General features: G+C 39.6%; 1 protein-coding gene across 3 annotated transcripts in view; it reads left to right on the top strand.

Annotated features, from left to right (window-relative positions):
- HNRNPR (heterogeneous nuclear ribonucleoprotein R) overlaps positions 1–14,342 on the top strand; it is a gene marked incomplete at both ends in the record, with an annotated part of 40,688 nt that extends 26,346 nt beyond the window's left edge. For 2 of the 3 annotated variants that reach the window (XM_080691776.1, XM_080691775.1), the window contains 5 exons: positions 288–423; positions 5,902–6,107; positions 11,264–11,413; positions 13,481–13,602; positions 13,733–14,342. In XM_080691776.1, coding sequence (XP_080547902.1) covers positions 288–423; positions 5,902–6,107; positions 11,264–11,413; positions 13,481–13,602; positions 13,733–14,342 — 1,224 coding nt within the window. The remainder of the gene's footprint in view (positions 1–287; positions 424–5,901; positions 6,108–11,263; positions 11,414–13,480; positions 13,603–13,732) is intronic. The other variant, XM_080691777.1, reaches the window with a different exon arrangement.
- Between the last annotated feature and the right edge of the window lie 425 nt (positions 14,343–14,767).

Below are 14,767 nucleotides of genomic sequence, written 5' to 3'. Positions count from 1 at the left end.
TGAGGCTGTCTGTGAACCATGTCCTCCTGTCTCAGCCTCCCAAATGCTGGGATTACAATTGTGCACCGCCATGTCCTTTTAAATGGAGGAGTGGAGGCTTATAAAACCAAACTAAAACAAGAGATGATAACTCAAGTTTAAAGTATACGTTTACATTATTGTAAGCCTGAAGGAAATGAGTTGATAAAGCACGGAGTATTGGCCATGAATTGTCGAGTTCCTTTTAGCTTAAGCTCGGTTGTCCTCAGTTTGGGGTGGTTTGGGGTCTCTGGTTCTTTTTCTTGCAGTGTGACAGCTATGAAATTCGTCCTGGTAAACACCTTGGAGTGTGCATTTCTGTGGCAAATAACAGACTTTTTGTTGGATCCATTCCGAAAAATAAGACTAAAGAAAACATCTTGGAAGAATTCAGTAAAGTCACAGGTAAAACAAAAATGTTTTTAGAAATTGGTTTTGGGAGACTTTTGGTATTATTTTTTAGTTTATAAGTGCTTAAAAATGGAGGTATATATATATTACATATATATGTATATTAAAATAGAGTTCAAGTCTCCTCTGTCTAAATTGCTTTCTTTCTGGTTTTTAGTGGTAAACACAGTTCCTCCTGTCCGTGATTTCTTGGAATTTCCCATTCACCTCTTTGTCTTAATTGAACCTTGGCATTTGCCAGAGCCTTGTTCTATAATTCTTAAGTGAAGGCTTTTCCACCTGATAGCTAATGAACCCTATGGGCAAGGAGATGAAAGTTCTTATTTCTTCTTTCCTGTTGACTTGTCTAGGTCATTTTTTTCCTTTTAATTTCTAATTTCAAATCCACTGAATTGACTTAAGAGTACATTTTATATCACAGGTCTCTATATATTAATATGTAACTGAAGCAATTTAATTATATCATCCTTTTATTTATCACACGTGATTTATTTTATTTCCTATTCCATTTCATTCTTTAAATGCTGATTGAGATTAATGCTATGTGACTTAAAAACCTGTTTTAGACAACTATCCCTTGTAAAAATCACTATTTCTTTGCATTATTATCATCTAGAAATGCTATTCTTTCCCCTTTCTTGGAGCTCTCATCTATTGCGCTTCTTGTTTTAGCCTTTCTTTAATCTGAAGATTGCTTCAGGTACACATTCTTCCTCTTCTGCCCTAAATTAACTTATTCTTAGTACCTTTAACATCTGTGTGAATCACCCGTCCAAGGCTTTAGACTCCTAGTTCTGTGACTGAGACATCTCATCTCCAGTCCTTTACTTCACCTCTCCCGAATCCAGATCACATTCTAGATCTTGTCACTAGAAATTCTGCCCACTCGGAAATCTTTGATTTCTAGCATCCCACTTTGTAACAGCTGCCTCTGTCCATTGTAATTGTGTAGGTCAGACACCCCCACCCCCGGCAGAGTTCTTTGACCTCATCACTTTTTATTTACCAGCTCCTTTCTGGCTTCATGGCCATTTACTTATTCCTTCAGCAGGTGTTTATTAAAGTGCATGTTAAACACTGGCATTGTGCTCTGTGCCAGGATACAACAGTAAATAAGAGGTTTATTCTCTTCCCTCATGGAGTCTATATTCTGGAAAAGGAGTTAAGACCAAAAATGAAAGAAATACTTACACATTGTGGTAAAATACTGAAAGGGGAAAATATAGAATGTTCAACTAGGGAATAGCTCCTATCCTTGTTTCCATGTGTTAGGGTAAGGTGACATTCAGCCAGTGCCTAAAGGATGAGGTGGATGCAGCATTCAAAGAACAATAGCAAAAGTGCATCCGAGAGCAGCACATATCCCTGCTCCACGGCGAGGAAGAACTTGTATATTAAAGTAACCGAGAAGCCAGGTGTGGTGGTGTACTCATGTAATCTAGTACTTGGGAAACTAAGGAGGGTGCTTAGCGAAGCCTTCCGAAACTTAGTGCGACCCTGTTTCAAAATAAAGAGTAAAAATAGGGCTTGGGTTTAGCTCAGTGGTAGAATGCCCCCAGTTACAATCCCTATCAACACACACACACACACACACACACACACACACACACACACACACACACACACCTGAGAGGCAAGTGTTAAAAGGTAAAATTAGGAATTGAATTAAGCTGGCGTGGTTGTGCATCCTAGTAATCCCAGAACCAGGGAGTCTTAGCCAAGACAGGAGGATAGCAGGTTCATGACCAGCCTCAGCTACTTACTGAGACCCCCTGAAATTAGTGAGAGCCGGTGTGGTGGTGCATGCTTGTAATCCCAGCATTTGGGAGGCTGAGACAGATTCGCGGACAGCCTCAGCTACTTAGGCCCTCTACAACTCAGTGAGACCCTGTTTCAAAATAAAGAATAAAAAATAGGGTTGGGTGTGTAGCTCACAGTAAAATTCCTCTGGGCTCAATCCCGTGACCTCTAAAAAGATTTATTTATTTATTTGGAAACAGGGTCTTACTAAGTTGCTGAGAGCCTCACTACTTGTTGAGGCTGACTTTAAACCTGCTATCCCTCTGGCTCAGCCTTGTAAGTTCCAAGATTGCATATATTGCGCCATCACGCTCAACTAAAAATAATTTTTAAAAGAAAAAAAGATAAGAGCTGGGTGTACAGCTCAGAGGTAGAATAATCCTGGGTTAAATCCCCAGTAACACACACACACTTGAGTTTGAGGTGGAATAGGCAGGGCTTTATTTATTTATTTATTTTGGTCCTTTTAAAATTTAATAATTTTTTTCATTTTTTGCGGTACTAGGGATGGAATCCAGGGAATTATACCTCCAAGCTACACATCCCAGCCCAATTTTTTTTTCTTTATTTTGAAACAGGGTCTCACTGAGTTGCAAAGGGCCTTACTAAGTAGCTGAGCCTGGCAGCAAACGGTGATCCTCTGGTCTCAGCCTCCCAAATATTGGGATTCCAAGCCACCATGCCCAGCATGACCTTCTAATCCTCATTATATGTACATTAAAATCCAAACTCCTGCCAGATAGAGTGGTACACATTTGTAATCCCAGTACTTGGGAGGCTGAGACAGGAGGATTGTGCAGGTTTGAGTCCAGCCACAGCTATTTAGTGAGGCTTTCAGAAAGCAACTTAGCTAGACCCTCTTTCCAAATAAAATATAAAATAGGTCTGGGAGTATATCCCAGAGATAGAAAGTCCCTGGGTTCTATCCCCAGTACCACAAAAAATAAAATAAATAAATGAATAGAGCTCGGTGTGTAGCTCAGAGGTAGAATGCCTCTGGGTTCACTCCCCAGTACCACACGAAAAAAAAAAAAAAGGTCATAAGGAATAACTGTTTACAAATATATTATTTCTGTTGCTATGTGGATAAAGGCCTGGAGTGAAATAGGGTTAAGAATAGAAGCCGAAGCCAGGCACAGTGGTACATACCTGTAATCCCAGTACATGAGAGTGAGACAGGAGGAATGTAGGGTCAAGGTCAGTTTGTGGTAACTTAGAAAAGTGCTGGGGTTAAATCCCAGTGTAGAAAGCCTCCTGATTTCGATACCCAGAACCCCTTTCCCCATAAGTCAAAGCTGGGTCCCGCCTTGTGACACATGCTGGTACTTAATCCTAGCTACTTTGGAGGCGGAGGCAGGAGCATCACAAGTTTGAGACCAGCCTGTGCCATTTATTTTAAAATAAAATATTAAAATGTCTAGGGATAGCCAGGCGTCGTGGCACATCCTTGTAATCCCAGCATTCAGGAGGCTAAGACCGGAGGATCGCGGTTTACGGACAGCCTCAGCTACTTAGGCCCTCTGCAACTCAGACCCGGTTTCAAAATAAAGACTAAAAAAAATAGGGCAGGGGGTGTAGCTCGAAGGTAGAATGCCTCTGGGTTCCATCCCCAGACCCGCAAAAAAAAAAAAAAAAAAAAGTCTAGGGATGGAGTTAAGTAGCAAAGCATCCTTTTTTTTTTTTGTCTGTGGTACTGGAGTTGAGACCCAGGGGCTTTCTAGTTCCAGGCTATACCCCCAGGCCTATTTTATATTTTATTTGGGAACAGGTCCTCACTAAGTTGCTGAGAGCCTTCAAACCTGTGCCATCTTGTCTCAGCTTCCCAAGTACTGGGATTACAAGCGTGCTCCATCATGTCCGGTTACACACCTCTAAGGTTTATTCCCTGGTACTAGAGGGGAAGAAAAAGAAGAAAGAATAAAAACTGGTGAATTAAATGAGGCTGTCACGCCGGGCGTGGTGGCGCACACTTGTAATTTCCATGCTTAGGAGGGATTGGGAGGCGGAGACAGGAATATCACGCAGGTTGGAAGCCAGCCTCGCTGGCTTAAGAGAACCTGTTTCCAAATAAAAATATAAAATAGGTCTGGGAGCCGGGCATGGTGGCGCACGCTTGTAATCCCCGCGCTTGGGAGGCAGAGACAGGATCGCGCAGGTTCGAAGCCAGCCACGCTGGCTTAAGAGACCCTGTTTGCAAATAAAAATATAAAATAGGTCTGGGAATGTAGCCCGGAGATAGAAAGGCTTCTAGGAACCCCAGTACTGTAAAAAATAAATAAACAAACAAACAAATAAATAAATAAATAAATAAATAAAATTAAAAAATAAAATAGGTCTGGGAGTATAGCTCGGAGAAGGTCCCCCCTGGGTTCCACCCCCAGTACCACAAAAAAAAAAAAAAGAGGCTGTCAGAGTGTCAGAGTAGGTAGGTGGAAGCCTGGACTAGGAAGTAGCAGTAGAAACAGAAAGAAACAAATGGATTTGGAAGTGCATAGGAGAAGTGAAGTAAAAGATGAAGTAAAAAAGTGTCCTCAATTTCTTGCTGAGAACTCGGTCATATTTATTGTATATTAGGTAAAAAAAAAAATGTCTAGAGAAGACATGTTGGGCATAGTGGTGCTATATGTCGTTATATTTGTCGAAGACATCAAAGGAGACCTCGGTAAGCAAGCAGGCACATGCAATTTAGAGAAGTCTGCTCTAGAAATAGAATCTAAGCAATTTTGTTTTTGTTTTTTTTTATTTTTTTTTTTATTTTTTTTTTTATTTTTTGGTGGTATTGGGGTTTCTGGAAACCCTTCTACCTCTGGGCTACACTCCCGGACCTATTTTATATATTTTTTTGGAAACAGGGTTTCTTAAGCCAGCAAGGCTGGCTTCTAACCGGTGTGAACCTCCCATCTCCGCCTCCCAAGCGCGGGGATTATAAGTGTGCCCCACCACGCCCAGCTTTTTATTAGTATTTTGAGGTACTAGGATTGAACCCAGAGGCATTCTACATCTGAGCTACATCCCCAGCCCAGTTTTATTTTTTATTTTGAAACAAGAGTCTCACTACAGTGCAGAGGGTCTTTAGAGATTATTGAGGCTGGTCTTGAACCTGCAATCCTCCTGTCTCAGCCTCCCAAGTACTGGATTACTTGGTGTGTGCCAAAATGTAAGCATTTGCAAGAGCAAGGGTAATATTTAAAAGTAGGGCTAACTTATAAAAAAAATACATGGAGGGACAAGGGCAAAGGACTGAAAATGAGAGGGATACTGCTAATAGAAGGCAATCACTGTTCTTGGTAAAATCAATAATTTTTCACTTAGATTTAAGGAAGAATTTTTGGCCAAAATTGTTGAAAATTCTCTTGAATTTGTTAACAGTTTGGTTTTTTGAAGTTTTTGATAGTGCTTTTCTAAATTAGAGGTCATGTAAATCAAATGTCAAAATAAAGTAGTCGGACCTGTATCTATGCCTTTAGGACCCTAAAATTAATAGGAAACTTGTACTGTTGTCCCAAACCTCATATCTAATTATGTTGATCTAATTGTCTACTAGGTAATTAGTGACTCATTTTTAGGCTTTTTCAATTATTTTTGCTCCTTGGCAAAAGGATTTAGGTCTGCCTAATCGCTAGATGTGTGGTGGATGCTTTTGGCTTATATATCTGGCTGTTGGTTTAACAGAGGGTTTGGTGGACGTTATTCTCTATCATCAACCCGATGACAAAAAGAAGAATCGGGGGTTCTGCTTCCTTGAATATGAGGATCACAAGTCAGCAGCACAAGCCAGACGCCGGCTGATGAGTGGAAAAGTAAAAGTATGGGGAAATGTAGTTACAGTTGAATGGGCTGACCCTGTGGAAGAACCAGATCCAGAAGTCATGGCTAAGGTAAATGCAGTTGCTTGGGGTGGGGGTAGGTTATCATTTCAATTTTGTACTCAGAATAAAGCTCAAACTTTTAGAGTTTTATAATATGTACAAGTTATAGCTCTAGACTTTAATTACTTAAGCAAGGAGCTGATTTTACATCGAAGCAATAGCCTATATTGGTATCCTGGAATTTCCGTTAACCTCCCTTTTCCTGCAGATTAACTGTGCCAAAGGAACTGAAATTAAATCCCTTTAATTAAGCATTTTGTACACACTGAGTATTTGTTTAGTGCTAGGCAACATGTGGCATATAGAGGTTTAAATAAAGATGTTTCTTGTTGAGTAAAGACAAATAATGTTTTGGAGATTAATTATTATAATATTTTGGAGATAAATTATTACTTTTTTGACCATATTGTGACTTATACTCTATTTAGATTTATAGCCAGCTTCTCTTTTTTATTTAATAGTGATGTCCCAAGAAGAAAGGCAAAGGATTATCATGTTTGCTGTTACTTGGTATTGACAAAATATGCCCTGTAGCATATCCTCCGTCCCCTTGTCAGCCCTGTGCTTGCATTGGCAGTCTTTGCTTAGGGAAAGGTCGTGCCCTAGTCCTGGTTCTTAGGCTCTCCTCTAGGTGACTCTGAGATTAAAATGACACATGGGAATTGCATCTCTGCTGCTTGCAGTGCATTCTTGAATATTGATTATGCCTCTTGCCTTCCTAGGGAGGCAGCACCTCTGTGGATGGCCATAAGTTGGTGGGTTAGATTCTTTGTGACTGAGAATTCTTTTCATCAGGGTTTCCAGATTTTGAAGAGGCAAATCATCATTCTGATTAATCTGGGGAACTCAGTTTATGCCAGTATGGTGTAAAGTCTATAGGGAAAAGTATCTTTAGTTAAGCTGAGAAGATCCATTGAAAATGGACCAGAGAAGCTCTGATGAGTGCTGCTCAGTATCTTTTTATCTCATAGTCCTTCAGTAGAGAGATGGATGTCTAGGAAAGAGACAGGGAATCTAAATATCCCCAGTTTTTTTTTCATTTTCTTTTTCAATTAGCTTAATTTTAATTCCAGATGCTTATTCTCCTAATACAATTGTGACTTGGGGAAGACTACTGAATCTTGGACATCATCTATTTTATTGGGGTTGGATAAGTGTGAGGTCCACTACAACTTGGAGCCTGTGTAGGAGTTTAGAAACTTAAGTGGTACCTATGTTTTTTTAAATTAAGACACTTAAAATTGCATTCTACATATATCTACATTATGAGAGAGGAATAACAGCCTTTGAAAACCTAACATTCAGCGAGTGATTGGCTTACAGCCACTTTGCACACACCCTTAGTAACTTTTCAAGTGGAATTTCTTCTGAATCTTTTTCTCTCGGTCAGACTACCTCAAGGTTTTATTCTTCTAACTCTTCTTGCTGAATCAGAAACAGATTTCAGAATGGGGGGGCTGTATAAACTAGAAACTTACTTTTTCCTATTTTTTTATTTACTTATTTATTTGTTTAGTTGTGCTGGAGGTAGAACCCAGTGGCCTTTCTACCTCTGGGCTATACTTTCAGACCTATTTTATACTTTATTTGGAAACAGGGTCTCACTAAGTTGCAGAGAGCCTCACTAAGTAGCTGAGGCTGGCTTTGAACCTGTGCAAGCCTCCTGTCTCAGCCTCCCAAGTGCTGGGATTACAAGCTTGCACCACCAGGCCTAGCTTTTTTTTTTTTTTTTTTTTCTTTTACTCATTTAGGAGAAAAGTTTATTCACTAGAGTAAAGCTTCTGTTTACCAATGTTACAATTCATTGAAGATTTTTGCCAAGTTGGGTCAATATTTTTGTAATTTTGTTTTTTGTCTTTTTTTGGGGGGGGGGTATTAGGGTTTGAACTAGTACCTTTTATTTTGAAACAAGGTCTTGCTAGGTTGCTACAAGTCTCACTAAATTGCTGTAGCTGATCTTGAACCTGCAATCCTATCTCTGTCTCCTAGGTACTAGAGTCAGTTTTATTATCAACTAGAACCTAAACCTACTTGTCTTAAAGGGATACTTTTCCCTGTTGAACACTTTTTGTGTGTGTGCTACTGGAGATTGAACCAGTAAAGCTTAGAGGCATTCTACCTCTGAGCTATATCCAGTCTTTTTTTTTTTTTTTTTAATTAGAATCTCAGTTGCAGAAGGCTTCCCCAAGTTGCTGAGGCTGGCATTGAGCCTTTGATCCCAAGTACTGGGATTATAAGAGTGCACCACCATGCCCAGCCCTATTGAACACTTAAATTATTGTTACTCTGCACATCTGGAAATCTAGCCCACGACTTTGCACATTTTTAGGCAGACACTCTACTACTGAGTTGAACATACCCCAGACCACCTACTGAACATTTTTAGCATAATTCTAATATTTATATAGTATGTTAATGGTTTTTTCACAGAAAATAATAGATCCATGTTGAGTTAAGAAAAAAAAAAAGTTGGGATATAGCTCAGTAAAAGGCCCTAGGTTTGATCCCCACCTAACACCACAGAAAATAAATAATGCTGAGTATGATTGTGTTTGTTGGCAATTCCAGCTATTCAGGAGGCTGAAGCAGGAGGATCATATGTATAAGGTTAACCTGGCAACTTAGCAAGACAAGACCCTGTTGAAAAAAAAAAAGCTCAGTGGTAGAGTACTTCCCTAACATGTGCAAGGCTCTGGATTTGATCCCCAGTGCAACCCCCTTCTCCCAAAAAAAAAGTATTGAGTAAGCCACTGATGGCCTTTCTGTGTTGAGGCTGGACCTCTATCCTACAACTTGACAAAAATAAAAGGGAAGGGATAGAGGCCAATAATTGAACTAATATCTTCTCAGAACTTTATGCACATAGCCCTTTATCTGAGATAACATATTTGTTCAGTTGTATGTTAATTTTTGTTTGAATACATAATATATTTCTTTAGTTAAAAAATTATGAGATGGGTATACCTATAATTCTTACTTGTGGGAAGGCTGAGGCAGGTTTGAGGTTAGCCTGGGCAACTTGGTGAGACTGTGTCTGAAAATTTTTAAAAAAGGACTGGGGATATAGTTCAGTAGTAGAACCCAGTGGTACTGGGTTCCATCCCCAGTACCACAAAAAAACAAAATTCCAAACAAAATTATATAAAAAGGTATAGGGAAATCTTGCTTCCATGAGTCCCCTTTCTGCTGTATCCCCTTTGTCTCCTTTATAAGACATCTAGGTTTAGTAGTCTCCAGATTATCCTTTTAGTGTTTTCTTAGGGGATATAGGCATATATATTCTTATTTTCCCTGATTCTTAGATACCTGGTTGCTTGATAGCCTCCTGCATCATTTTATTTGGTTTATTTGCTTATTTGCCATTTTGTTTAATCAACTCTCAGAAAATATACCTGTATGTCCCACTAAAAAATTATAGGGTGTGGCCAATGAACTGGTACAGTGGTTATTTATTCCACTCACTGTAAGTTGTATCCTTGTTTTAGAAATAAAGAATGGGGAAAAAACATGTCTTACCAACAGTATATCTTGGCAGTCTGTAGATCACTCATAGACCTCTTCTTGATTTTTTATTGCTATGTAATATTCCATTTTGGAAGTACATTCAGCTAGCTGAACTTTGAGTTGGTGTTAATGTTTTATTTCAGTAGTATAGTGAATAAGCTTGTAACATGTTAGTTGATAACAAGTGCAAGAAAGGTTCTTAGGATTAGAATGGCAGACCAAGGGTAAATTCATCTGTAATTGTTAAGATGTTGCCATAGTCCCCCTTTTAGGAGGTTTTCCTCATCCTTAACAAAATAGTATATGGCTAAACTTGTGATTTTGCTACTCTGATAACAAACGGTATCCCAGTGCTATTAATGGCTTGCTTCTCTTACTGTGTATGAATTTTCACTTTTAGTGTTGATGAGCCACACGTCTTCATGAACTCTGTCTAATTTTCTACTTATTTGTTGAGCTTTTTCTTATTTTTTAGTGCTCTAGCATAAAAGATTATCTTTGTGATCCAAGTTGCAAATGTTCTTTCCATATTTGACTAGTGTTTTTTGCCATTTAGAAGCTATGACACTTTTGTAGTTGAATATATCACATTTTTGTGTGGTTTCTAGATTTTAAGTTACAAGTCCATTTCACTTTACTGTTGAAAGGAATCACCTTGTTTTCCTTTTTTTTTTTTCCTTGGTGTGTGTGTGGGGGGGTGTTGGGGGATGGAACCCAGGGGCATTTGACCTCCCTCTGCTCTATTTTTTTATTCTTTCTTTCTTTATTTATTTATTTATTTTTTGGTGGTACTGGGGTTCCCGGAAGCCCTTCTACCTTCGGGCTACACTCCTAGACCTATTTTTACATTTTTTATTTGGAAACAGGGTCTCCTAAGCCAGCGCGCGTGGCTGGCTTCGAACCTGCGCGATCCTCCTGTCTCTGCCTCCCAAGCGCGGGGATTACAAGCGTGCGCCACCACGCCCGGCTTATTCTTTATTTTTGAAACAGGGTCTCACTAAGTAGCTGAGGCTGTCCACGAACCGCAATCCTCCGTTCTCAGCCTCCTGAATGCTGGGATTGCAAGCGTGCACCACCACGCACGGCTCACCTTGTTTTCTTCTAATACTTCTCATAATTTTTTCTCCCTCTTTTCATTTAAATATTTTACCTATTTTATGTTTATCCTGGTATATAGTGTGAGATAAAGACTAGTATTATCTTTTTTCTGATTGTTACTTTTATTCAGTGGTTTAAATGTTATAGGTTCTTTATATCCAGTAGTCTATAGATTTTGTCACCTCCCCCATTTCTTATTTTTTCATGTGAATTTTAGGGTTAATCCAGTTCTAGGAAAGAAAATAGAAAAATTGTGTGGGGGATGTAGAGATCATTAAATGTGTGAATTAATAATAATAATACAATGGCTCCTTGAGGACTCTATTCATCATATTAGGTATTTTTCCAACCAGAGATAGAAAGCAGGAACCAGCAATTTATGTAAATTGGTTAGCTAATATCAAGATCATTTTGTTGGCAGTTTCTCATACTTTCTATGACAACACTTTTAGCACTTAGTGTTTTGGAGAAGAAAAGTCTGTGCCAGAATACATGAAGAAAATTTTAAATCTTCTGGTAAAAATAAATATCCAGTGCCAATTTTGTGTATTTATTGCTGTTAGGTGAAAGTTTTATTTGTAAGAAACTTGGCTACTACTGTGACAGAAGAAATATTGGAAAAGTCATTTTCTGAATTTGGAAAACTTGAAAGAGTAAAGAAGTTGAAAGATTATGCATTTGTCCATTTTGAAGATAGAGGAGCTGCTGTTAAGGTAGAGACTTTGACAATTTTCTTCTTGATATTTGGATTTTGTTGTTAAAACTTGCTAACAAACAAGTACAGTGGCGCACTCTTGTAATCCCAGTATTTGGGAGACTGAGCCTGGAGGATCACAAATTGGAGGCCAGTCTCAGTGATTTATCAAGATACCATTTCATTTTTTATTTTTATTTTTTGGTGGTACTGGGATTCCTGGAAGCCCTTCTACCTCCGGGCTACACTCCCAGACCTATTTTATATTTTTGAAACAGGGTCTCTTATGCCAGCGCGGCTGGCTTCAAACCTGCGAGATCCTCCTGTCTCCGCCTTCCAAGCAAGGGGATTACAAGTGTGCGCCACCACGCCCGGCTCAAGATACCATTTCAAAATAAAAAATAAAGCAGGGCATGGTGGCCCACGCTTGTAATCCCAGCATTTTGGAGGCTGAGACAGGAGCATAGGAGACAGCCTCAGCTACTTAGTGAGGCCCTTTTCAACTCAGTGAGACCCTGTTTCAAAATAAAGAAAAAAAAATAGGCTGGGGGTGTAGCTCAGAGATAGAATGCCCCTGGTTTCCATTTTCCGTACTGCTAAATAAATAAATAAATAAATTAGCAAGCTGGGTGTGATAACACATGCCTCTAATCCCGGTTTTGGGCGACTGAGACAGGAGGATCACAGGTGTGAGACTAGCCTCAGCAATTTAGGATGGCCCCTAGCAACTTGGTGAGAACTTGTTTCAAAGTGAAAAATAAAAATGGCTGGTGGAGCCGGTAGTGGGGGTACATGCTTGTAATCCCAGTGTTTGGGAGGCTGAGACAGGATGATCATGGTTTGTGGACCACCTCAGCTACTACTTATTGAGGCCCTTTGCAACTGAGTAAAACCCTGTTTCAAAATAAAGAATAAAAAATAGGGTTAGGGGTGTAACTCAGAGGTAGAATGCCACTGGGTTCCATCCCCAGTACTGCGGGGGAAAATGGATAATGGCCCTAAATTCAGTCCTCAGTGTAAGAAGGAAAAAGGAGATGAAGGGCTAGGGATATAGCTCCATGGTGTGCATGCCTATAGTACATGAGGGTCGGGACTTCCACTGCCCCCTACTGCCAAATTAGAAAAAGAAAGAAAAATTAAATTGGTTTTGAACTTTTTTGTTGGCTTGCTACGGATCACAAGGCTTCATGCATACTAGGCAAGCTCTTTCTACTGCTGAGCTACACACCAGACCTTGTCTTAATCAGTGGAATCTAATTAGGAACTGTTGCTTATAAAATTCATAGTTTGGCAGATTGAACCCAGGGGCATTCTCCCTCTGAGCTACACCCCTAGCTCTATTTTCTTATTTTGAAACAGAGTCTCACTAAGTTGCAAAGGTCCTGACTAAATTGTTAAGGCTGGCCTTGAACCTGCAATATCCTTCTGTCTCAGCTTCCCAAGTGTTAGGATTACAAGCATGTGCCACAATGACCAACTTGGCATTGATTTTAATGCTTCATTTCTGAAATTTTCAACGGTATAGAACACAGATAACTCGTAATTTGTGTGTATGGGGTGGTTACTGGGAATTGAACCCAGGGAATTTTACCTCTGGGCTATATCCCTAGATTATTATTATTTTTTAAAAAGTTTCTTGCTAACTTGCTGGGGCAGGCCTTAAATCTACAATCCTCCTGTCTCAGCCACACGTTACTGGAGTTACAGGAATGTATTACCGGCAAGATGTACTTTTTTAAAAAATTTTCTCACTAGGCTAATGTTTCACAAATTAAAATAACTGAGATATTTACCAAATATATTAAGTGACATTTATGTTAAATGTTTTAAAATACTGTTTCTTGCTAGGCATGGTGAAGTATGCCTGCAATCCCAGTACTTGGGAGGCTGAGATAGGATTACAGATTTGAGGCCAGCCTCAGCAACTTAGCAAGACCCTTAGCAACTTAGGGAAACCCTGTTTCAATGTAAAAAAAAAATAGAGGTAGAGCTCCATGGTAGGACACCACTACGTTCAATTTCCAGTACCAAAAAAACCCCCAAATACTATTTTTTAAAATAAATTTATTTTTCTAATTTTGTTTAGGCTATGGATGAAATGAATGGAAAAGAAATAGAAGGGGAAGAAATTGAAATAGTATTAGCTAAGCCACCTGATAAGAAAAGGAAAGAACGCCAAGCTGCTAGACAGGCCTCGAGAAGCACTGCGTGAGTCCATATTTTAATGGATATGTCTTTGAGTAAGGAATAACTTGATAACAGAGATGAGGTTAATGAAAAAAAATCAGGAAATCTTGACATAAACTAATTTTTTTTTATCCCTTTCCTCCATCGCTAGGTATGAAGATTATTACTATCACCCTCCTCCTCGAATGCCACCTCCAATTAGAGGTCGAGGTCGTGGTGGAGGGAGAGGTGGATATGGCTACCCTCCAGATTATTATGGCTATGAAGATTATTATGATGATTACTATGGTTATGATTATCATGACTATCGTGGAGGCTATGAAGATCCCTACTACGGCTATGATGATGGCTATGCAGTAAGAGGAAGAGGAGGAGGAAGGGGAGGGCGAGGTGCTCCACCACCACCAAGGGGGCGGGGAGCACCACCTCCAAGAGGTAGAGCTGGCTATTCACAGAGGGGGGCACCTTTGGGACCACCAAGAGGCTCTAGGGGTGGTAGAGGGGGTCCTGCACAACAGCAGAGAGGCCGTTCCCGTGGATCTCGGGGCAATCGTGGGGGCAATGTAGGAGGCAAGAGAAAGGCAGATGGGTACAACCAGCCTGATTCCAAGCGTCGTCAGACCAACAACCAACAGAACTGGGGTTCCCAACCCATCGCACAGCAGCCGCTTCAGCAAGGTGGTGACTATTCTGGTAACTATGGTTACAATAATGACAACCAGGAATTTTATCAGGATACTTATGGGCAACAGTGGAAATAGACAAGTGAGGGCTTGAAAATGATACTGGCAAGATACGATTGGCTCTAGATCTACATTCTTCAAAAACAATTGGCTTAACGGTTTCATCTTTTAAGTAGCAGTTTGCTGCCATTTGTATTGGGCTGAAGAAATCACTATTGTATATATACTCAAGTCTTTTTATTTTTCTTTTCATAAATGCTCTTGGACATTATTGGGCTTGCAGAGTTCCCTTATTCTGGGGGTTACAATGCTTTTATCGTTTTAGGCTTCATTTTAGCTCCAGAACAAGCTGTTAAATCATGATTTTGCAGAACCTTTGGTTTGGACAGTTTCATTTTTTGGATTTGGGATAGACTACATAGGAGTATGAAGTATGCTGTAAATAAAAATACAAGCTAGTGCTTTGTCTTAGTAGTTTTAAGAAATTAAAGCAAACAAATTTT

The sequence above is a fragment of the Muscardinus avellanarius genome (assembly GCF_963383645.1).
Source record: "Muscardinus avellanarius genome assembly, chromosome: 3".
Classification (NCBI taxonomy): domain Eukaryota; kingdom Metazoa; phylum Chordata; class Mammalia; order Rodentia; family Gliridae; genus Muscardinus; species Muscardinus avellanarius.
The sequence above is the reverse complement of the archived record's forward strand: the minus strand, read 5'-3'. Positions and strand labels throughout refer to the sequence as shown.